Source organism: Oryx dammah, unplaced genomic scaffold, assembly GCF_014754425.2.
Source record: "Oryx dammah isolate SB20612 unplaced genomic scaffold, SCBI_Odam_1.1 HiC_scaffold_23, whole genome shotgun sequence".
NCBI lineage: Eukaryota > Metazoa > Chordata > Mammalia > Artiodactyla > Bovidae > Oryx > Oryx dammah.
In genome coordinates this window covers 39,449,987-39,474,787 of record NW_024070207.1, presented here as the reverse complement: position 1 = coordinate 39,474,787, position 24,801 = coordinate 39,449,987, and the positions used below count along the sequence as shown (strand labels likewise).

General features: G+C 38.8%; 1 protein-coding gene across 1 annotated transcript; it reads left to right on the top strand.

Moving 5' to 3' along the window:
* Window positions 1-524: 524 nt before the first annotated feature.
* Window positions 525-24,470, top strand: MOSPD1 (motile sperm domain containing 1). The gene is made up of 6 exons (XM_040266201.1): window positions 525-684; window positions 13,383-13,638; window positions 13,749-13,824; window positions 15,273-15,490; window positions 20,089-20,250; window positions 22,687-24,470. The coding sequence occupies exons 2-6, from the start codon at window positions 13,485-13,487 to the stop codon at window positions 22,716-22,718; spliced, it is 642 nt and encodes a 213-aa protein (XP_040122135.1). The 5' UTR covers window positions 525-684; window positions 13,383-13,484; the 3' UTR covers window positions 22,719-24,470.
* The last annotated feature ends 331 nt before the right edge of the window (window positions 24,471-24,801 follow it).

Genomic DNA, 24,801 nt, shown 5'->3' with positions numbered 1-24,801 from the left:
AAAACCAATACAATATTGTAAAGTAATTAACCTCCAATTAAAATAGATAAATTTATATTAAAAAAAGAAAGGTTTTAAGCAGATGAGTAATATGTTGCATATATATCTTAAATCCCTCTGGTTGCTGTCTGGGAGGTGGTTTAGACAAAGACAAGAGTGGAAGGAGAGAGTCTAATCAGGAAGCTACTGCAATGGTTCAAGCAAAAAATCATGGGGCCGAAACAGAGCCTATAGCACTGAGGATGGCTTGGAGAAAGAGGTGGTTAATAAGACGCCTCAGAGGTAGAATTAACTAGCTTCTGTCCTCAGTGTGTGTGTGTGTGTGTAGGGGAATAAGTCAAGGATCACTGCCTAACAAGTGCAACGAGAGACTGTCTTCTGTAAGAGTTCACATTCTCCTCAAGGGGTAGCAGGAAAGAGAGGTGGGGCAGGTCAGAGAGAGCAGGGAGAAACCCAGAGACCAGGTGGCAAGCAAGGAAGCCCCGCCCCTGGATCCGGCCCCGCCCCCGACTCCACCTCTTCTCCTTCTTCCCACCCACCCCGCAATTGCAGCTCATCCTCGAGGGCGGAGAGAGGTGGTATTTGAGTCCTCCGGTATCCCAGCAGGCAGTGCAGCCTAGAGATGCTGACAAAGGACCGGAGGGAGCAATCGCAGCTGCTTTCCGAGGAGCCGATGTTGCCGAGGTGAGAGTCCCCCACCGTCCCGTCACCCACTTTCTCCGACTTCGGGAAGACGTGGAAGTTACGTTGCCGAGAGACCCGGCGGAAAGAATGAGCCGTACCCAAACCCGGAGCTTGGCTCTGTGACTGACAGCCGGGCTCCGCGGCTCCGGGACGCGGGTGGGAGGTGGGGGGAAGGCAGATGGAGTCTTTGCTGCCCCATCTCTGACTGTCAATTGCCTCGCCGATCGCGGATCTCCGCCCCAGGGTCAGGCCGGCTTGTGTGTGTTTCGCTTTTGCCCGGGCGGAGGCAGCTGGCTCGGGATCCTCCCGGTGCCTGCCAGACAGAGTTCGGTTGCCCCGGGGATGAGACTCCAGGGACAACTCTTTAGCGGATGTTTCGAGGAGGGCTAGGGGAGGGAGGTCGACACCTTCTTCGGGCTGTCATCGTCCTCGCCCTTCCTCCCAGCCCAGTCCGTCCCCGCGGCGAGCAATTGGAAGGAAATCGGCTGGGCTGGAGCGAGGAGTCCCGGGATCGCTGGAGGGCGATGAAAGTGGGGCGGAGAGGCTGGGAGTGACAGGAAACGCCTTCTTGAAATATCAATAATGGGGGGGGTGGTAAGGGGTACGTGGCCTGTATCTTTTCCTTTCCTGGACCTCCGCACGAATCCTGATGGTTGCACCAGCTGCTCGGCTGTAAACAGGCTCACATGACCGGTTTCACATGGAGCCGGCCGGTGTGCGGACGAGGGCTGGAAAGGCAGGGCCCCAACCTGGTGGAGCTGAAGTCCTAAGATGGACCGTTTGATCTCCCTGCTCAGCCTTCCAACCCTTCGTCAATGCTCTGTGGTGTCCCCCCTGGATAAAGTAGCTGACATCTCTCCTCTCTGGACTGAAGTAGCATTTCTGTCCCAGTAGAATCGAGCAGACCTAACTTGGGGGAAAAAAGTCCGGATTTTTTTTTTTAATCTTTGAGGGCGCTAAAGAGGACAGAAACCTGAAAAATTGGGTCCTTTGGATCTTGCCTAAAAAACAGTAGTGTACTTTCAGAATGTATTGTGTTAATGTGAATTCCAGACAGAAGGGGAAAATCTACTTCTTCAGGCAGGGCACACACGGGAATAATATATTCTTGATGATGAAATTCTTGTCCACTTGTTTCCTCTAAGTGCTGGGAAATCTCTGCGGAGAAAATATCACATACAGGATATTGAATAGGGGATGGACACCAGCTTTTAGATTACACGTATATTTGCTTATAAAGCAGTGGGAAGTTTGGAAAACAGGAAACAAGGCCAAATGTTCCTTTCAAGTTGTTCACGTCTTCTTATCCAAACAGGATTCAAGATTAAGCTAGTTTCTGAAGCATTTCTAGAACTCTCAGAATAAGACGTTTACTCACATACCAGGATCTTTGAAATTCTTGAATTCTTTTTATTTATAAAATATATTTAAATGTAATGGACAGTATTCAGTACAAAGTTACCATGTTATAGGCAAAGATAGAAAATAGAACAAATAGCTTATAACATAATGCATGTTTCTCCCCTTAAATTGTTCTTGCACATTTTCTTCCTAAATTTTTTGCTTTCAATTTTTTTTTCTCATGGATCTTTTACACTTAACTCCAATTTCTGAAAAGCAGAAAACAAGAAACTGCAAGAAAAGCTTCCCATGTCTCTAATAGCTCAGTAAAGTAATTCATTATTTTTTCTGATTTTAAAAAGTTTAAAATGAAAGAGAAATTTTAAATCTTGTCTGAAACAGATTATTAGTGTTCTGAATCTTGTTTTGCCACTTTGTAGCATTCTGGAGAACCTTGCCCTACAATAAATAGATTAAGTGATTTATTCTTTGAGGCCCTCCATTTCTTCATCTGTAATGTGAAAGTTTTGTTTTAATTCCCAGAGCCCCTTATAGCGCCCAAATTCCACAAAATAGTGCAGTTTTTGATTGGGCACTATTCTTGGATAAAATAAGCTGGTTAAATAAGCCAAGATGTTGGTATCAACTAAAAGGAACATACAGTACATAACAAGAAGTACCTGGAGTCCTAATAGAAATAGGAAGTGCATTCTGCAAAATTCTCATTAGGTAATTAGGTAAGTTAACCATGTAGGTTGACTTGTACCTTTCTCTCCCTCCTCTCTGTCAGGAAATTGAAGATTGCTTCAGCTAAATCCTGCCTCCAAAATTAGAAATAACAGTTCCACCTGACTTTCTTGACCTTCAGGGCATAGTACAAAGTCTGATTCTTTTACTCATTCCAGCTTCTACCTGAATTAAATGGGCTATGCGATCAGTGATGAAATTAGAATAAAAAGGCTATAGCAGGTTTTCACCTTGGCAGTACCTTGATTAGATCATCAGAACAAGTATCAGGTTTTCAAAATTCCATTTTGCCAGCACATTCAGAAACTATCAGTCAGTCTCAGGGATTGATTCATACTAACCAAACTCACAAAAGATTTCTATGTTAATATGAATACCAGTTTATTAACTTAAAGGGAGATGTAGAACGGCCAAGCAGATCAGAAGATTCATGTACATGCCAGGGCACCCTTTGCTCTTGACCCTGTGGGAACACATAGGAATTGCTCTTGACCTCCCCTTTTTTCTAGAGTCTGTGTGGCTCACTTCTTGAAACACTCAGTAATTGATACAGTGGACAAGATTATAGCTTGCTTTTTATATAAAAACCATTTTGGTCACACTTGTATGGATATATCCTAGTCACCTGATTCAACTTGAGCCGCCTGAAAAACATCTCTAAAATCTGTTTCTTCATTACTCCTGCCTTAGTGTAGCCCCTCACCTCTCCATGCCACATTCATTTAATTTTTTTTTTATGGTAGCTACTTTGGAGTCAAGCCCTGTGCTTGAGTGGTGAGTGGCAACCAGTCTCCTACTTCTGATCATATCCAGTCAGTTCCCTGTTCTAAATCCTTCCAAGGTTCCCTTGGCCTGCAGCAGTGGTTCTCAAAGCATTGTGTGCTTCAGAATCATTTGGAGGGCTTATTAAAACCAAAGAGCTGGGCCCCAACCCCAGAATTTCTGATTCAATAGGTCTAAGGTGGGACCCAAGTACTTGCATTTCTAGCAAGTTCCTAGGTGAAGCTGCTGCTGCTGGTCTGGTACCACATTTTGAGAAATGCTGGCGTCTAGAATCAAGTCTAAACCTCTCAAACTTGACTTAGAAGATTTACACCATCTGCCTCCAGCTTACCTTTCCAGCCTTCTCTTTTGCTGCTCCCCCACACATGCTATTTTTTAACCATAGGCAATGCTAAAGCTCATTTTAAGAGTCCCTTTCATGCCTCCACAAATACTCTTCCTTGGAGTTCACCCCCATCTCCCTCCACTCCTACTGCAAACCCCTATTTAAGGCAGACTGTCACTTTCTTTATGATCCCAGAGCATTTTGTATCTATCAGCATTTTAATTCTTCTCACATCATATCCTAATTACTATGTATATCCATTTTTCGTACTAGACTGAGTTTTTGGAGGGCTGAGACCATGATTTCATCTTTTCTCCGTATTCCTTAGCACAGTGCCTGGTGTATAATAAGTGCTCAGTAAATGTTTGTTGAAATAATTTGTGATCCTCAAACTTCTGAGAGTGCTCTACATAGCAACATGTGTATTTCACATAGTTAATTAATATGGACTTTGAGAATTGTACATACATCTTGAAATAACTGAAGACATATTGGGATTTTGTAAAACAAAGGTTGCAAATAACTAGTTAGAAAGAGATGTTTTTAGAAAGACATTATTGGAGGGCATCCTTATTTCTTTTATTTATTTATTTATTGGCCATGCCACACAGCATGCAGGATCTTAGTTCCCTGACAAGAGATCAAACCCATGCCCCCTGCACAGAGGCCTCATCACTGGACCACCAGGGAATTCCCCATCCTTATTTCTTTTAAACCTTAAAACGTACACTGCTTAACTTTTACATCTTAAATATATAATAGCCTAGCAATACATATCATTTATAGCAGTCAATCTTGTAAGATATCAAATTATACAAAAAAACTAGAAAGTTTATAAAAACAAAATTGTCTAATATTGAGCAGTGAACCATCTAATATAGCGTGAACATTAGAACATTGCTTGTGAGTCAATTTTAGGAACAGGCCAGCCATTAAAAAGCCTAACAGATAATACTAGAAGCTCAGAGATGAGGAAAGCTGACTTTATGAAATGGGAAGGAAAGAGAGGTTTTAATACCAGTGAGAGTAAAGCAAAAGAACGTATTGCTCTTCACTATATACTATTTAGTTGGCCATTGGCAGAGACTGCACCATGTATGGAAGAAAGAGATAGCCCCTATGCCCAGATAAAAGGGAACTGGCCTGAAGGTGGAGCTGGGTGCCCTAATCAGTAAACACAAGAACCAGGGACAGGTAGTAAGTAGTGGTGCACTGTAGCCACGCAGATGGGTCACTAGTTTCTGGGGCAGCCTGTATTTCAAATCATGCTTAACTGTTTCAAGCTTTGAACCAGTTTGATACAAGAATCCCCAAGAATTACTTTTTTCATTTTTCTTGCAGCTTCCTATCCCTTGCAAAAAGGGTAGGTGGTAGGGAGGGCAAACGTCCCTGTGTATCTCAGAGCCTTGTCTTCCCCTTCCTCTGGTCCATCCTAAGTGAGAGGAACAGAAAATGGTCACACTTTGGAGTATTGGTCTCCTCCCAGAACTGAGGGTAGAAAGTATAGGTGCTAATTTCAGTGTGTTGAGGCTCGCTCTCTCTTTTTTTTTTAAGAGGGAGAGTAGTTTGCAAACTGGTCACAAGGTGGTGTGCACACATAAGGTTTTCTTTCAAATTTCATTCATGTTTGCATTTCTGTGCTTTGGATACAGAGGAAAAGGATGAGGCAGTTTCCGGTACCAGGAGCTCTGAGTGGTATTGTCTTTCTGTAAGGTTGGGGGTATATTAGAGCCTCAGATTTCTAAACCCTGCTGGCCTAGTTGGGCATGGAGGAAGGAGGCAGGGATGATGAGGAGGGGAGAGGCAGCTGGGAGTGCTGATGGCCTCCGTTCTTCTCTTACCCCAGTCCATGGCAAGTAGCCACCATAGATTTACTGTTCCTCTAATTGGGATCAGTTGCCTGTCTTTTGCGGATAAAAGGTGTTCAGCTGTGGGGAAAGGGAGCTGATGGAGGAGCCAGTTATTAGTGGACACCTGTAGGTTAACTGCTGAGTTCAGTATCTTCTAATGCCTAACACTGATCTCTAGTCTTCAGATGTAAAAAACAAAACAGCAAAACAAAACAAACACAACCCCAGAGAAAAACAATATAGCATTATGCCTGAAATCTGGAGAGTCATAATTACTCCACATAAAACAAATGTCAAATTATTCACTCTATGCAATAAGTACATTAAAAAAATAATGCAATAAAATTACTGAGATCCTTGTAGATTAGAGCAGTAGATGAAGTCAACAAAGAGGGGACATTTGAAGTAGGCTTTGAAGAATGTGTACAATTTTGGTGTCCAGAGAGGAAGAATAAGGTAAAGTTTGGTTGTGCTGTGCTTAGTTGCTCAATCATATCCAACTTAGACCCCATGACTGTAGCCCGCCAGGCTCCTCTGTCCATGGGGATTCTCCAGGCAAGAATAGTGGAGTGGATTGCCATGGCCTCTTCCAGGGGATCTTCCCAACCCAGAGACTGAACCCAGGTCTCCCACATTACAAGCAGTTTCTTTACCATCTGAGCCACAAAGGAAGCTCAAACTTTGGTTACTGACAGCCATAGTTCTGCTTTCACAATCAGGAAAAGAAAGTATGTGCAACTTAGTAAGTGAAATTGTCTCTCTGTTTGTGTTTTTTTCCTTGATAAAACTGAAAAGGAAACACATGCATCAAGACTTGAATTTTGGGTCATCCTTTGAGAATTCTTCTTTTATGGAAAAGCAGGGGAATTTTCTAGAGATGAGGGCATGAATGGCCATCAGCATCAGGGAAGCAAGATTTTTGAACTGAGACACAGAGGAGGTGATTATTGTATAGGGAAGTGTGAGTCTGAAAACCAGAGTTCTGCCACCAATATGCTGTGCAACCTTGGGTAAGACCCTTAACCACTCTGGGCCTGCTTTTCTTATTGGTAAAATGAGAAGGGTTAGGAGCTGACATTCTTTGACTCTGTGTGTACTTGACTTTCGGAAAGCAACCTTATTAACTGATTTGCCATGAGGTTTCACCAGCTTAATGTATAATCTGTCCCCAGAATTTTTACATTTTATCATTTTGCAATGTTGACTAGAGTAAAAAAAAAAAGTGTTAGTCTCCGGAAAACCATTAATTAAAGGCAGGTGTCACACTCCATCGTGTTTGTTGGCAGAGTCTATAATATTGCACTGGTGACCTGGTGCTAATTCCTCCCTAATCTCCACTGGTTGGAGTTTGGGAGGAGATTTATATCTTAGCCAAGATAAGTGAAAAATGGCAACAGAAATCTGAAAAGAAATAGTAAACTGCTGAAAATGGTGACCAGGGGTCAGACAGCCTATTCATGATACATGAGAAAATATTTAACTCATAAAGAGAAAGTTTCAAAATTCAAAAATAAGAATTTCTACTAAGCCATCATTTAAAGTTAATAATCTACTCTGACCTGTGCCAACTAACTTCTTGAGGTTAGAAACAAGAGTTTAGCACTTGTTCTATGTGTTTAATTTTGACTTCTCAGTCAGATTTATAAACCGCCTCATATTCCTTTGGGACAAAGTTTTACATTTTCCTAGGTTTGCAAGTCATCTTAAATAAATCTTACTTTTTCTCATTGTGTTGAGTTTCTGTTGCATATTAACATATCTTAAATAATTAAAATAATTCTATTTAACCCATAGGTTAAGGTTTTCAATGTTATTAAAAGATCATAAATTGGAAAGAGCAGTTAACAGATTTTTCACACATGGTTTCTAAATTCCTTATGTTTCAAAACTGGCACCTTTCTCAAATTAGCCTCTAGTAGAGTTATTGTTTGATTCAGCTTTTTTTTTTTTACTTTTAAATTAGGTCTTCATGTGGTTCAGAATTCAAAAGATATAAAACAGTATTCAGAGAAAACTCCCTCTCACCCCTGTCCTCAGCCATTCAGTTTGTCTTTCCAGGGGCAGCCCTGGCTGTCCTTCCAAAGATATTTTACCCATATCCAAGAAAATAGGTTTACATAGTCTTTTATCTCCCCTTTCTACACCAATAGTAGCATACCCTACAGTCTCCATTGCACCCTGCCAAAGAGCTTCCCCTTTCTTCTTGATAGATAGCTGGTATCCCAACAAATGACTGTATCATACTTAATTTAATGACTCTCTTATTAATGACCAGTTGGGCTGTTCCAGTCTTTTGCTGTTGCAACAACTAGCCCTTCTTGCATGCCAAGCTTCATTCTATGTGCCTCACATAAATTACTTTATTAATACTCAGTGCTGCAAGAAAAACCACCCCCCCCCAAAAAAAAATCCCTCATACCTTTCTCATACAGGATTTCACACAAGGGGAATACTTCGGAATATTTATGCCCAACACATTCCTAGAAGTAGAATCTCTAGATCTGAGGGTTATGTACATTTAATTTTAGCAGGTATAGTGGATGTGCCAATTTATATTTATATCCTTGCAAGCAATGTAAGAACATGCCTGATTGTTCCCACCATGTACTGTCAAACATTTTTATTTTTGCCAATTTAACAGGTAAAAACATGTATTTTGGTATAGATTTAGTTTGTATTTCTCTTGTGAGTGAAGTTACACATACTTTTAATTTGTATGTCCTTTTCTATGAAATATTACAGTGTTTGCTCATTTTTATATTATCTTTTTTTAATGATTTGTGGGTCCTCTATATATAGTAGGGGAATTACACACTGCCTGTGCTATGAATTGAAAATGTTCTTTCAGCTTTACTTATAAAATTTATTTGCCATGCAGAACTTAAAAAATTTTTGTATAGTTGAATTTATTATTTTTTGGTTTCTGGTTGTTAGAGAGCCTAAGATTATATAAAAAACAGATTTCCCATGGTTTCTAGTGCTTTTATGTTTTTTAAAAATACATTTAAAGCTTTGTTCCATTTGGGATTTATTACAGTTAAATTTTGGAATTTTATAAGGAGTGAGGCATAAAGTCAACTTTTTTTTCTAGGTGGATACCTGATTTTATCATTTGACTGAACTATGTTCCACAAATTAGAGATGCTACCTTTTATCATAAGCTAAATTCTCACCTTGAATTTTAGAGTAAGATGTTGAATATTATTTAGTGATGCCAAATTTGGTTGTTTTATTCTTGATAGCTAAGCTTATTAAGAAAGTAATTGTAGAGCTTATCATTTTCTGTTCAAAAAAGTATCCCAAACTTCCAGGAGTACATTATCCAAATAGAAATGTCTATAGCTCTTAACAAAGGAATGAAATTCATGGCAAATAAAAACTCAGAAGTAAAATAATTTTATTAGATGCTTTTCAGAAAACTTTAGTTTTCTTCTATTGAAATGGACAGTTAGTTTGGTATAGTGGAAAGAATACTGGACAAAGAGAGGCCTTCTGGCATTTTTTTAATCTGTCTGGTCTTTTCCTAATTTAGTAATAGCAACGAATACTTAGAGTAGCACCTTGCCTATAGCAAGTGCTAAAGGCTTTACATATATCAATTCATTCGGTATATATAATTAATAAGTTTGTAATCTGTTGTAAATTAAACAGATGTAAAATATTAATAAAAATGTCGAGTGCTTTGAGCTTAGTCAAAACAGTAACAACAACCTAACACATATGAGCTATAGGCATGCTGTAAGTGTACAGATAGAAAGTGGGGTCTGGAGCAGCCTGTGGATGCTGACCTTACCAAGCTTCTTCCTTACTTTCACATTCTTGTGTCTTTGCTTATGCTGATCCCCAGGAATGAATGCCTTCCCTGCTTACTCCCCCCAACACAGAAGCCTTTCTTTGCTTTAAGGGCCACCCCAAATATTATCTCCTGGCCTCTCTTGCAGGTAGAATTATCCAGGCAGCCTTCTAATTCCCTAGCACTTTATATACAGCAGCATGCGTTATAATAAAAGTAGCTTAAATATTTGTTTTGTCTCTTCAGTTAGACTAGAGTCTCCGGAGAGCAAGGCCAGTGCATTATTCATTTTTGTATCTCTGTGCAGGTCTTGACATAGTTCCTCACCTAAAAGATTGAGGGCAGGAGGAGACAGGGGCGACAGAGGATGAGATGGTTGCATGGGATCACCAACCCAATGGACATGAGTTTGAGCCAGGTCTGGGAGATGGTGAAGGACAGCCCATGGGGTCACGGAGAGTCAGACATGAGTTAGCGACTGAACAACAACAATGTTCAGCTGGGAAAAAAGAATAAAAATGTGCATACATGATTATACAGTATCCTATTTGATAAAAGTGGACAAAGCCCCAGTCAGAATCACAGCCCTGATAGCTGGTAGAAACCAAACAATGTAATCATTTGTTAATATTTCTCTTTGAGTGTATGAGAACCTGAGTGCAAAGTATTAAATGGTTTGTGTCCTATTCTAAAGCTGTGATCTACAGGGTGAAACTCAGACATTTTCTGTGATTGTATGTTTTTGCTTTCACATTTTATTTTACAAAGCCATATTTGGGGTGCTAACTAAATAAGAATGTTGATCAAAATTAGATTAGGAAATAAATGCAGAAACATTACTTATCAGACAGGCAGACTTCTGCCAGCTACAACTTTCTGGAACATATTCAAGAGGCCCAGAGGAATCCAAAAAGGTCTCTGAAGTTGGAAGAAAATAGCTCTCACAAAGCTTGTGTACTGATGTAGGAGGGGAGGCATGGTGCCACTTGCATGCCAAGGCTTGCTTACTGACTTGAATTTTCATAGAAAACTCAGTAAGTTTGGATATTCACCTTCTTTTCAAGACATTTTTGTTTGTGGGTTTCAATAGAAAAATGATTAAGAGAACTGTCCCAACCATGCTGCCAGAGGCACTAACTAAAGCATTGTTGTAATGATGATTTTTTTTTTTTTTGCCTTTTCATGCTGTTCATGGGGTTCTTGAGGCAAGAATACTGGAGTGGCTTACCATTCTCTTCTCCAGTGGACCACATTTTGTCAGAACTCTACACCATGACCTGTCCTTCTTGGGTGGCCCTGCGCAGCATGCCTCATAGCTTCATTGAGTTATACAAGGCTGTGATCCATGTGATCATTTTGGTTAACTTTCTGTGATTGTGGTTTTTGCTCTGGAGGCTGTGGGATTGTAGTTCTTGACTCCTTTGTCTGCCCTCTGGTGGATGAGGATGAGAGGCTTGTGGAAGCTTCCTGATGGGAGGGACTAGTAGTAGTAGTTTGTCGCTCAGTCGTGTCTGACTCTTTGCGACCCCATGGACTGTAGCCCACCAGGCTCCTCCCTCCATGGGATCCTCCAGGCAAGAGTACTGGAGTGGGTTGCCATTTCCTTCTCCAGGGGAATCTTCCCAACCCAGGGATTGAACCCGGGTCTCCCGCATTCCAGGCAGACGCTTTAACCTCTGAGCCACTAGCTATGGGGAAAACTGGGTCTTGCTTTGGTGGGCAGAGCCAACGCTCAAAAAATCTTTAATCCAATTGTCTGCTGATAGGTGGGGCTGTGCTCCCTCTCTGTTGTTTGACCTGGGAAGGCCCAGTTCTGGAGTCTACAGGCTCTGTGGTAGGGCTAGAGGCGACCTCCAGAGGACTTATGCCAACATGTGCCTCCCAGGACTGCTGCTGCCAGTGCCCCTGTCCTTGCGATAGGCCACTGCCAACCCACTCCTCGGCAGGAGACTTTCAAACACTCACGGACATGTCTGGCTCAGTCTCTCGTGTGGTCATTGCTCCTCCCCTGCAGCCTGTGTGCACAAGGTTTGTTTGTGCCCTCCAAGAGTCTGTTTCCCCAAGTCCTGTGGAAGCTCTGTAATCAAATCCCACTGACCTCCAAAGTCAGATTCCCTGGAGAGTTCCAGTCCCTTTGCTGGATCCCCAGGTTGGGAAATCTAATATGGGGCCTAGAACATCTGCAATAATGCTAGAACTTCTTTGGTATTAACTTTTCTCCAGTTTGTGAACTGAGAACTTCCAGATGTACAAACTGGATTTAGAAAAGGTAGAGGAACCAGAGATCAAATTGCCATCTGTTGGATCATAGAAAAAAAACAAGAGAATTCCAGAAATACATCTACTTCTGCTTCATTGACTATGCTAAAGCCTTTGTGTGGATCACAATAAACTGTGGAAAATTCTTAAAGAGATGGGAATACCAGACCACTTTACCTGTCTCCTGAGAAACCTGTATGCACAACAAGAAGCAACAGTTAGAACCAGACATGGAACAATAGACTGGTTCAAAATTGGGAAAGGAGTACGGCAAGGCTGTATATTGTCACCCTGCTTATTTAATATATATGCAGAGTACATCATGAGAAACGCTGGCCTGGAAGAAGCACAAGCTGGAATCAAGATTGCCAGGAGAAAGATCAGCAGCCTCAGATATGCAGATGACACCACCCTTATGGCAGAAAGGGAAGAGGAACTAAAAAGCCCCTTGATGAAGGTGAAAGAGGAGAGGGAAAAGCTGGCTTAAAGCTCAACATTCAAAAAATTAAGATCATGGCATCCGGTCCCATCACTTCATGCCAAATAGATGGAGAAAAAGTGGAAGCAGTGGCAGATTTTATATTTTTGGGCTCTAAAATCACTGCAGACAGTGACTCCAGCCACGAAACTAAAAGAGCTTGCTCATTGGAAGAAAAACTATGAAAAACCTAGACAATGTATTAAAAGGCAGAGAAATCACTTTGCTGACAAAGGTTCATATAGTCAAAGCTATGGTTTTTCCAGTAGTCTTGTATGGATGTGAGAGTTGGCCCATAAAGAAGGCTGAGCAACGAAGAATTGATGCTTTCAAATTGTGGTGCTGGAGAAGACTTTTGAGAGTCCCTTGGACAGCAAGGAGATCAAACCAGTCGATCCTAAAGGAAATCAACCTTGAATATTCATTGGAAGGACTGATGATGAAGCTCCAATGTTTTGGCTACCTGATTCAAAGAGCCGACTCACTGGAAAAGACCCTGATTCTGGGAAAGATTGAGGGCAGGAGAAGTAGGTGACAAGAGAATGAGATGGTTGGATGGCATCACTGACTCAATGGACATGAATTTGAGCAAACTCCAGGAGACAGTGACAGGGAAGCCTCGCATGCTATATAGTTCATGGGGTCACCAAGAGTCAAACATGACTTAGCAACTGAATAATGAGTGTTAAAAAAGTGAGTCTTTTGTTTTTCCCCTGTAAATCATGGAAACTTACTTTATTTTTTTTTCTTCTTTAAGAATTCTGATTGGCTCACATAAATGTTATAACAAAATGTATTCTTTTTTTTTTTTAATCTAAGGTTTTAAAATACTGACAACCCTGTGGTCGCACCTCTTTGAGGGTGATTAAATAGGAAGCCTTCTTTATTCCTGTATTCAAGTTTGTAAGTAACTTATCATAGGTTGATATCCCGAATGTGAAAGGAGCATGTGTAAGTTTCTTTGCAGAGTTTAGTAGAACCTGTAGAAGTAAGCCAAGAGGAAAAGTCAAAGGGATGTTTAAATGATTTGGGGACTGTTTTAATGTATGCTAACCATGCTAGTCAGAGCTAGCTCATGAAAAACAGTTATCACTCAGCTTGCTTTCTCTCTTCTCTTTCCAGATTGCCAAAATGCTTTGGAGTTTTTAACTGATTTTTAAGAAAAACCCCAAATAGATTTGAGACTGTAAAAACCGACGCCTCAGCGAGGGGGATTTAGTGCCAATGCATCAACAAAAAAGACAGCCAGAGTTAGTGGAAGGAAATCTTCCTGTCTTTGTGTTTCCCACAGAGCTAATATTTTATGCAGATGACCAGTCAACACATAAGCAAGTGTTGACACTCTATAATCCCTATGAGTTTGCCTTGAAGTTCAAAGGTGAGTCTCCTAGGTCTGTTGTATGGGTTGAACTACTCCCTACTAATTTTTGACTTATAGAAACTAATTTTTTAAAAATCACTAATGGTTATTGTGACTTTTTCTTTCAGTTTTGTGTACTACTCCAAATAAGTATGTTGTCGTTGACGCTGCAGGTGCAGTAAAGCCTCAGTGTTGTATGGATATGTAAGTCAAAATCACTTCCTGGTAACATGTTTTCAGTGTGTTGATATTTATGTGTTTAACTTGCAAAAGATCTTTTCTTAAAGCTGCTCCACCTTGGCACTCATTACATTTTGAATTTTTGGTGAGAGTTTGTCTGTCAACATTCTTTCTAAGAAGTTTCTAAGAAATTCTTCTAAACAGGTTGGCCACATAATAATTCATTATGTTGGAGCCAAGGTGTCTGTTAATATTTCCATGAACATTTCCTCATGGTTGTGCTCTTAGTCATAGCAGAGAGATTTATGGAATTAAAGTTCTAACTTAATCCTGTACATTTCTCTAGCTGTAATAGGGAATTTAGCCTTCTTTGGAACACCTTGCTATTATAGTGACAATTGAGGGACTAATAATGCTACACTCTGAGAAAAATAGTAATATAAGTTCATCTGAAATGATTCAGTAATAAAACTGAAAGTTAGTCTATACAAACAGGAAGCAAGTGTAAAACTACTCATCTGGAAAAGGTTAGCTGAGCTCTTCCAGATAATTTGGTCTTAAAGTGTCAGATAAATGATTGTTTGTTCAAGCTGTTCATATTTAACTTTCACTTTAAAACTAGAGGTGACCAGATGGATCTAATGACCAGCCCTTAATTTAAGCTACCAAGTAAACTGTATTGCTTTAAATCTTCCATGAGAATAAGCAGCAGCAGTTCTTTCTCTGGCATATATTTTCATCATCTCAGAGCCATAAAATGATGTATCTTTGATGATATTTTTTTGCATATTTCTTTGATTTTCATTGTGTAGATGATAAGGACTATTCCAAAGAAATATAGTATCTTGCCCCATAAATGTGTTACCTTTGACCTAATTGTTTTGTGTTCTCTATTAAGAATAAAGTAAAAATGAATGGCACTGAAGATAACTTTCCTAAAAAAGTACACTGCTTTATACTCTTTTCAGAGAAATACAGAAATGTATTGTTAGCCTTCTGTTGCATTGGTCTTACTAGATTACCTACTTATTCGATTGCTTATTTTTGCCTTTGTGCATTGACTTCAATTTTAATTGAAGTCTAGGGTGAGGTTTGTTATTTTGTTATTTGAACAATAAATAAGTGGCAATAGGAATTTTTGAGACTTTTGTGGGGAAGAAACAATTTCATATATATCCCCTTTAGTGAATATTGCTACACAGAGATATCCAGGAAAAAATGTCATTGTGAAAAGGAATTTCCTTTACCTGTCCTTTTATTTTAGACTCCTATTCATCAAATATTTAAGAATTACCCGTTTCTTTTGGGGTTATACTGTGATTTTTTTTTAAAAAAAACATCATTAACAAGTTTCTAAAAAAAAAAAAGTTTCTGTATTTGAGTATTTAGTTACACTCAGTAAATATGTATGAAATCTCTTGCTGAATTCTGTTTGCAACCTAAACTGCATTTGTTCGTTGTCAATGTTTCAGTGTAATTCGTCATAGAGATGTCCGATCCTGTCACTATGGCGTAATAGACAAATTCCGTCTCCAAGTTTCCGAGCAAAGCCAGAGGAAGGCTTTAGGAAGGAAAGAGGTTGTGGCTACTCTTCTCCCGTCCGCAAAAGAACAACAAAAAGAAGAGGAGGAAAAAAGAATAAAAGAACATTTAACTGAAAGTTTATTTTTTGAGCAGTCGTTTCAACCAGGTACTTTGCGTTGTGTTGGTGTTTTGTTTTGTTTTGTTTTACTTTGGGTTGTTTTTAAAGTCCTTTTGAGGTCTTACATGTTTCTTACTTTAAATGAATCAGGGAGCAAAGAATAATTACTAGAACAATAACCTGCCACTCTAAACCTAGTTGAGTACTTCAAAAATGAATGTAGAGATCAGGTACCTAGAATTGAACAAGAGACCTCGAGCTGGCCTTTTAGGGGAGAAAATAACTCCATTAGACAGGGCTGTAAGGCAGGGGCAGTCATTGCCAGAGCTTTTCAGTCTATAAAACTTGAGACTGTAGGCACTGTACTTTACAATGCTAGCACAATTTGGCAATTCTGTACTTTTGTTTCTGTGACTTTCCTATATCCTTTCTCACTGAATTAATTCGAAGGAGAGAAATTGTGCTTGGCAGTAGGCCAAGTTTAGTGCACTTTTCATATTATTTTGGGAAAAAAAACTCATTAAAGTTGAAGTTAATTAAACTAAGTAGATTATAATATCCCCTTTCCCTGTGGGCTGTTAATTGAATCCCTCTCCATTCCTCATTTCCTTTCAGCTTAGATATTCAGGAGTGTTATGATATATTCTTTCAACATCGACACTATCCTCATATTCAACTCTTTGGACATCGTTCCCCCATCCTTTGATCTCATTATCTCCCTTCAACCCTATTATAAAGGGAGGAAGAAAAACCTTTCCATAGAAAAGCATAGTGACTTTTTGATCGTGATATATGAATGTGATAGCACCTGTTCTTGAAATCGCAACACTATATATAAGGAAATAAAAACCATATACTTGTCATTACATTACTTCATAAATCCCTATCAGTTTGTTCATCTTAGAATGTTTATTTTGACAAGACAGGCATTCGCTGGAGGCAAGTGTCTTCTCATTCCATGCAGGGAGTGCCCAGGTTCACTGGTGATACCAAGACAAGGAATTAGGTAGTAGTTAGTAGATTGTTTTCTTCTCAGCAACTGTTATTAACTGACAGAACTAGTTTTTCATGTTTTGAAGCTGAAAGAGAATCTCTGTCAAATGTCACTTTGATGACATTTGATGACGTCAAATGGACACTTTGATGTCCAATCAGTACTGTGAAGTTGACTTAAAATAGATGTGAAATGCAAGATTCCTCTTTTAAAAATGCCTCCTATAGAAGAAGAAAGGCCATCTGAGTGTTTGGTTTTGGGTGTTAATTTTGTAGTTTAAAATAAAGTGGTCATTGGAGATCACTTTTGTGTTTAACAGACTGTGTGATGCCCAAGAGGGTTTAGTGTATTACATATTTTTTTCTTTTATTTTTAAATTTGTTAGAATTCAAGTGAAAATAATCCTAAAATACAAATGTGTATTAATTGAACATTTTATTCTTATTTTATGTTTATAACAAAACTTTGTATCTCAGGTACATTACAGAATTGTTCTAATGTAAAATTGGAGTAAGTAGATGAATAGAATAGGTGATATTGGCATAGTACATGGTAGTCTCTGTTTTGGGAGGGAAAAACACCTCTCTAAGCCATCCTTGTTAGGAAGCTCAAGAAGGCAGGCACCTTATTTGTCTGATTCATCATTATGTCCTTGGCGCCTAGCACAGTGCCCGGCACAGAGTAGTTATACAGGAAATATGTGCATGGGCCTCAGTAGAAAGGCTGGACTTCTCACCTGGTAGTCTGTTAGATTGTTTTTATCTTACAAAGTTTCCAAGGCTCCTGCTACTTTGTAGAGCAAGGGCAATACCACAGTAGAGCTCCTCACTCCCCACAGTCTCGACCAGCAAGCCCCATTTGTGGGTAGTTACCCCAATGCTTCTAATAACATGGCAGGAAATTGAGTAAAGTAATAGAGTGTAACAGTAACTTATTCAATCTAGGCTCACAGAGTGATATTTTTAGCTTCTATTGTTTATTAAATTAATAGTAAATTATGTGTGGTTTCCAGTATATGGAATTCTAGGTTTTTCATTATGTTTCTCTGAATCAAAATGTTGAAAGAAATTGCGATTGTTTTATGGGAGTCATTATTTTTGCGTGTCTTTAGCTGTTTTAGGTATGTTATAGGCACAACAATATTGTGAGGTTCTCTCTTTGAGTTTTGCTGGAAAAATGGTTAGAGGCTATATCTCAAGATATTTGGATCTTAAAATGTAGTGAAAGGCAGTAAAAATGAGAAATTCTTCTCAAGTTTATGTATTGTATAAAAGACATCTTAGTAACAAATTAAAGGAACGAAACAATACCTATAATCCCACACACTTAACAAATCTGCCTTTATGTGTTCCATGTTACTTTCTAGACCTTGTCTATGAGCATAAATATAATTATATGTATATATATGTATGTATAATTATATGTGTGTATATATATATATATTTCATTTAACAGAAATTGAAGAGAAACCCACAAAGCATACTTTCACAAAATACCAAAGCCCAGGCCATTAAAAAGGTGTTTTAAAAGGATTCATCTGAATCTTAGTGGGTTTATCTTAATTATATTACTAAAAAACTGCTATGTCTGATGCCAGGTTTGAGCTAGTGCTCTTTGGCTTAAGAAAACTACTTCATTACTGATTATAATAATAAAGAACTGAAAATGACCTAAAAGTCTATAAATTGGGGATTGATTAAATTACAAATATTCAAAAGATGGAATGTCATGCAGACATTTACAAGGATTTAATAGAATGGGCTTCCCTGGTGGCTCAGTGTGGGGAAGATCCTGTGGAAAAGGAAATGGCAATCCATTCCAGTATTCTTGCCTGGGAAATCCCATCTTCAGAGGAGCCTGGCGGACTTCAGTCCATCGGGTTGCAAAGAATTGGACACAACTTAGTGACTAAACAACAACACAATAGAATGGTAGATGGTCCTATATTGACATAAAAAGAGATTCAAATATTTTTCCAAGTGAGAGGAAAAATTTAAGAACAGTATGTATAATATGGTCTCATTTAAGTAAAAAATCATTTTACATGTTTATATGGGCACTTATAAAATCTGAAAGGATCTATATACCAAGCTATTAACAGTGTTATCTCTTAAGAGGATGGGATTACAGAAGAACTCTTATTTTTTTCTGTATCTGTAAAATTTTTACAACCCTGTAGTATCAGAAAAACTCACCACTTTGAAAAATGTCAAGCATCTATGTGAATGTTTTTGAAATTTCACTAAACAGTAAAAATTCCTTGAATTTATCTTTACTGTGGGTTTACATTGAGCAGTGTAGTTGTCAGAAATATTTGCCTTGAAAGCTTACCTTTGCAACAAGTACAAAAAGTACTATATTCATTAGCAAAAGACAGACTTGTTTTTAGGCATTTATGCTATTGTTTCATCTCAGCAATAATCACTAAACTTTTTATTTTCAGCTATCTGGCTTTGGTGAGGCTCAATTAAGCTTCACACACAGCTAAGGTATTAATAATTTAGAAAAGCTGCATCTAATAATAAAATAAACAGTGTTTTTCATGAATAAAACACAAAGATTGTGTTGCTGTTGGCTATTTCTTTTAATGAAAAGAAAGGTAGTGGGAAAAGCTGTAAGACAGAAAATGCTGGTGGGTTTCTTAAAAATATGGGTATGAATACTATATAGTTCTGTACAGCCAGATCTGTAGAAGGGCAGACCTGATAATAAATGTTTTTAAATTTTATATTATTATAGTAAGAACACAACATATTTACTGTTTTGACTACTTTTTGTGTACAATATAGTATTGTGGACTGTAGGTACAATGCTGTACAGCAGATCTCTAGAACTTACTCATCTTGCATAACTGAGATTTTTATGCTCATTGATTAGCAGCCTGGCCCCTGGCAGCCAACATTCTACTCTCTGATTCTATGAGTTTGTCTATTTTAGATTTCTCATACAAATGGAATCGTGTAGTATTTATCCTTTTGTGACTGAGTTATTTCATTTAGCAGACTGTTTGTTGGATATTGTCTCTGCTGTTTTCTTCTATATTATAAATGCAGGTAGAGTGGAGGGCAAGAATTTTCATAGGCAGTTTTAATAACATTAAAGTTGAACCTTGTCTGCTGCCTTAACATTTTCCAAAATGGTAGCAGGATGCTGCAGTTATTAGGACCAAACCTGTCTCAAGGTCTACCAAAGATACTCCCAGAAGGTAGTGTAGCTCTACTGCAGTGGGCTCCAAGGTGGAGTACACACAAGTAGTGCATGAGGGGTACAGGAAGACAATGCTAGAACTTCAATTTCTATCTGTTTTTAGCCCATTCTATTAAAATTCTATTTGCATATTTTATATTAAATATAATAGTACAGTACTTATGCCTATAATTTGTAAACATACACAGATGATACATGCTCAAACACTTTCTACAAATTCCAGTGGGGTGGTGGGGAAAGGATGATGGCCACTAGAACATTCCATCCTGTAATGGGCTTCTAGATAAGTCTAACAGATAAGGTCCCATGAGATGGGAATGATGGAGAAAGTATCAGAGAAGTTAGACAAAACCAGAATCCTGGTGAGTGGTGGCCAGTCTATATGAATGAACTTTTATCTAAGTTGTTTTTAGAAAGAATCTCAGGGATTCTTGTCTTTTTACAGAAAACAGAACTGTCTCCTCAGGACCTAGTTTACTGACTGTCTTCCTGGCAGTGGTGTGTATTACAGCTCTGATGCTTCCCACGCTGGGGGATGTGGAATCGCTGGTGCCTCTCTACCTCCACTTAAGTGTGAATCAAAAATTAGTGGCTGCTTATATCTTAGGTAAGTGTTTTAAAGATGCATTGGGGCATAGCATAGGCAGTTTTTTTTTTTCTTGAAAAGAATAATGCATTATTCCTTTATTTATCCCATTATTTCTTTACAAAAATCTATTCTGGACTAAATTGTATCCTAAACACTTAAACTATACATTGTAGAAACATGCAAGTTATAGAAACACTGATGTTAAACCTTCCCTGGTGGCTCAGACGGTAAAAGCATCTGTCTACAATGTGGGAGACCCAGGTTCGATCCCTGGGTCGGGAAGATCTGCTGGAGCAAGAAATGGCAATCCACTCCAGTTCTATTGCCTGGAAAATCCCATGGACAGAGGAGCCTGGTAGGCTACAGTCTATGGGGTCACAAAGAGTCGGACACGACTGAGCGACTTCACTTCACTTCAATATTAAACCTAAACCAAGCATTCCTAACATGAATCAAGGCCCAGAATCTTTAAATGGCTCGCCTAAGGTCTATTGATTATAATGGATTCTTTTTAATTTTTTAAAATTTTAACACAATTTTAAAGATTACTTTCCACTTACAGTTATTACAAATATTGACTACATTCCTTGTGTTATACAATACATCCTTGAGCCTCATACCCAACAGTTTGTACTTCCTAGTCCTCTACCCCTATATTGCCCTTCCTTATGTAGGCAATTTTTATGGCCTGGAGATGGTAGTGGTGGTGTATGTGTATATGGGGTGATGATGGTGGCTTGATTATTTTTTTAAGAAAAACAAAAAAAATTGCTTCAGAAGCATGTTGACGTAAAATGTATTTTAAGATTTAATTGTTGGCTTACATTTGGTTCTTTTGAACTTATTTATCTAGTACCAAATACTGAATTTATTCCATTATTGTCCTTTTGCTGATTTACAACTGTATGGGATTCCCAGGTGGTGCTAGTGGTAAAGAACCTGCCTGCCCATGCAGGAGACACAAGAGACACAGGTTCATCCCTGGGTCTGGAAAATCCCCTGGAGAAGGAAATGGTCACCCACTCCAGTATTCTTGCCTGGGAAATCCCATGGACAGCGGAGCCTGGCAGGCTACAGTCCATGGGGTCGCAAAAAATCAGATACAACTGAAGTGACTTAGCATGCATGCAAAACATGTATAAAATGTGAACTGCATACATTCCATTATACAGCATTTCCACTTCTAGGAATTGACCTTAGGGAAACACACAGAGCACATACAGTGATAAAGATGAACAAGGCAGCCTTGTTTAATATTGTGATCCTTTCTCTTTAAACTAGTTCCCTTGGCTGCTATTGAATCATTTCTTTCAGTCATCCTGGCTTGAAATCTTACAGCTAATTAGTTCAACTGAGCAAACATTTATTCAATACCTACCATGTGTCAAAGATTAGGATTCTGGTGATGCATGACTCTTTCCTCATTGTCTCCTCTCACCTCTTCTGAGATGCCAATCTTTTCAGTTCCTTGGTGTGCTCACTTTTTTTAAACTTCAAAATTGTCTTCTGAGTTGTCTCCCTGACTTCTGTGTCCCTTCTCTTCCTACTCCTCCCCCTTTTATCCCCGTTATTTCCCCCTCAACCAAAATCATCCATCACATTACTGTCAGGTTGATTTCAATTCTGGGTTGGTTTCACCACCACCACTCTCTACTCAACAACCTTCAATGATTGCCCATAAGCCATAGAATGAAGTATAACTCCATAGTTTGACACTGAAGACTCTCTATGCTCTGAGTCCTCTCTGAGTTAATCTTGTCTAGCTGCTTCCCTATGTAAATCCTTGGTTAGAGCCCTATTGATCTCCTGAAGCTCATCTGGAACCCGTCCTACTTCCATGCCCTTGTTCTTGCCATTCATTCACCTGAAATGCCTGCCCATCTTACTGTTTTCTGTCTTTCCTGTTCATCTTTTAGGCTTACTTCAGCTTAACCTTTTGGGGCATCTTTGCCCGAAGTCCTATGTGATTATTTTCCTTCTATGTACTTTATCACTCACCTTTTAAGAACCATTTAGGACCAAGTATATTCTTATATTATTAAAATTCCTATGTATGGAGTCTCTTTCAAAGAAACAAGCTAAGCAGAAATACTATGCTTTTGTCTCTTTGTGGCTCTAGGACACTGGAATACAAATAGGCTTAACATTGTTCTGTTGATAAAGTTGGCTGCATTTACTGACACTTTAAACTGCCATGTCTGCTATTATTATAGCTGATGTGACTGGAAAATGGATATATTTAATGGTTAAAAAATTAGCTATGGCCAGACATTAGTGATTTATTTAAATCTATCCAATGACTGCCAATACTATATATTGGATATCTTCCGTTATAGTATCTGTATAGTATCAAAATTCAAATTTATTTTGAGTTCTTGGTAGAGTGCCTGGCTTTGTGCTGTAAAGATTTTGTAAAATGCATGTCTTTAACTGTGCTCCAATTTTTTCTTTCAGGTCTTATCACAATGGCTATATTTAGAACATGAACAAGGAGTTCAGTTGACTTCTGAAGTACATTTATCTTGAAAATATGAATGTGGACTGCCTTTTCTCTCTATTTCACCCCATTAACATGCTACAAACTATTGAATGATTTGCAATCATTTCAAATGTATAATATATATTTTAAATTACTCTCTAATTTTATTCCAAGGACTCCAGCACATTATGTTACAGATAGCAAGGAGGCTTCTGAGTGACACTTAGGAAATTGAAGAAAGTCTTTTTACATCTCAGCCACCCATGCAAAAGACTTAATTAAGACATTTGTTATTTTCTCATCCTTTTTCTAATTCACTTTGATTGTTGCAGTCATGTGTCCTTCAAAGTTAAAGGCCTACAAGAGCAAACTGACCAGCCTAAAATTAAAAAGTACATTTACTTCCTAGGTACGAACATCAATGTTCCTATGTAAACTATGCCTTGTCCTCTATCATTATAAAAAGTTGCCATGGTGTTTCTAAAATACGAGTTTTACAGTTAATATGTAGAGAGTAATAAAAAGCATAAAGTACTGAGGGATCATGCTTATCTTAGTCTCTCACAGAAGACATATTTAATTCATTTGATGAACTGCAGAATAGGTTGTGGTCCAGCCACCAAGAAGTAGGGTGACCATTCTATTTGGTCTAAGAATTCTAAAGGAAGGTAGACATTTGTTTAGTTACTTGGTACACCCTAGCTTTACCTCTGGATAATGCATTATGGTAATGGGAGGAAAATCACTTGTCTTTTCTCCATGGCCCTCTGCCTGACTGTAAGGTACTAGCCCAGATTGGGGCTACCAATGTCGGGTGGTTTATGTGGAGATGATTTTTCACCTTTAAACTCTAAGCCAAGTATCAACAAAAAATCCTTGATATCTGTCTATTTTATACCAGTCACTGAGACATTTTTTAAGTTGTATTTATAAGTTTGTATTTATTATTAAAACAACTTTACCAAAAAAGTCCCCTAAAGCACAACTATTTACATTTCTTTATAGCCTCTTCTGATCTCTAACATATATATGCAGTTTTAACTGTTAGTGTTGTAGTAATTGATCTTTTGACTTAGGATTTTTACCTGAGAGCACAATGCATTGAGTCTCTTGAAAATCATGTTCCAGATCTTTTTACAGAATGAATTTATGCACTGCTACTGTAGTATTCTCAAGGATAAACACAAGATATATGCCTGATGTTGGTTTTTGCAAGAAACAGTACTTTGCTTTTAAAGTCAAAGCTTTTATGTATACTTTTTCATAGAAAATCTTCATTGTTTAACCATTTGGGGAGCATAAATGATTAAATGGATCATGTCTGTACATTGTGTAATGACTAAAAAGCACATAAATGTAATCTATTTTGAACTTTGTAAAAAAAAAAATTACCCTTGTGTTTGAAGTGAAGTCGCTCAGTTGTGTCTGACTCTTTGCTTCCCCATGGACTGTAGCTTGCCAGGCTCCTCTGTCCATGGGATCTCCCAGGCAAGAATACTGGAGTGGGTTACCATTTTCCTTCTCCAGGGGATCTTCCCAACCCAGGGATTGAACCCAGGTCTCCCGCATTGTAGGCAGACGCTTTACCATCTGAGCCACCAGGGAAGTCTGTGTTTGAAGGTTATCCTTGTTTCTTTGTCCATCTCAAATCGTGTGTATGTGTGTGAGTGCAGGCGCACGTGCACGCCTGTGTGCGTGTGATCACACATTGTAAAGAACAGAAATTACTTTAAAAAATAAAAGAAAATGGAGACCTGAAGTTTCACATTGATTTACACATTTTGTTTGGGTATGTCTCTGAGGAATTCAAAATTTTTGCCTCTGTGTTCAATTGTTTGCAACTCTATAGACTATAGCCTACCAGACTTGTCTATCCATGGGATTCTCCAGGCAAGAATACTGGAGTGGGTAGCCATTTCCTTCTCCAGGGGATTTTCCCAACCCAGGGATCAAACCCAGGTCTCTTGTGTCTCCTGCATTGGCAGGCAGATTCTTTACTGCTTGAGCTATTGGGGAAGCCCTGTTTCCTAAAGGTGTCTCCTGTTTCTCTGAGTTAAATAAGCAAAAATGAGAAGTGAAATATGTGGGCT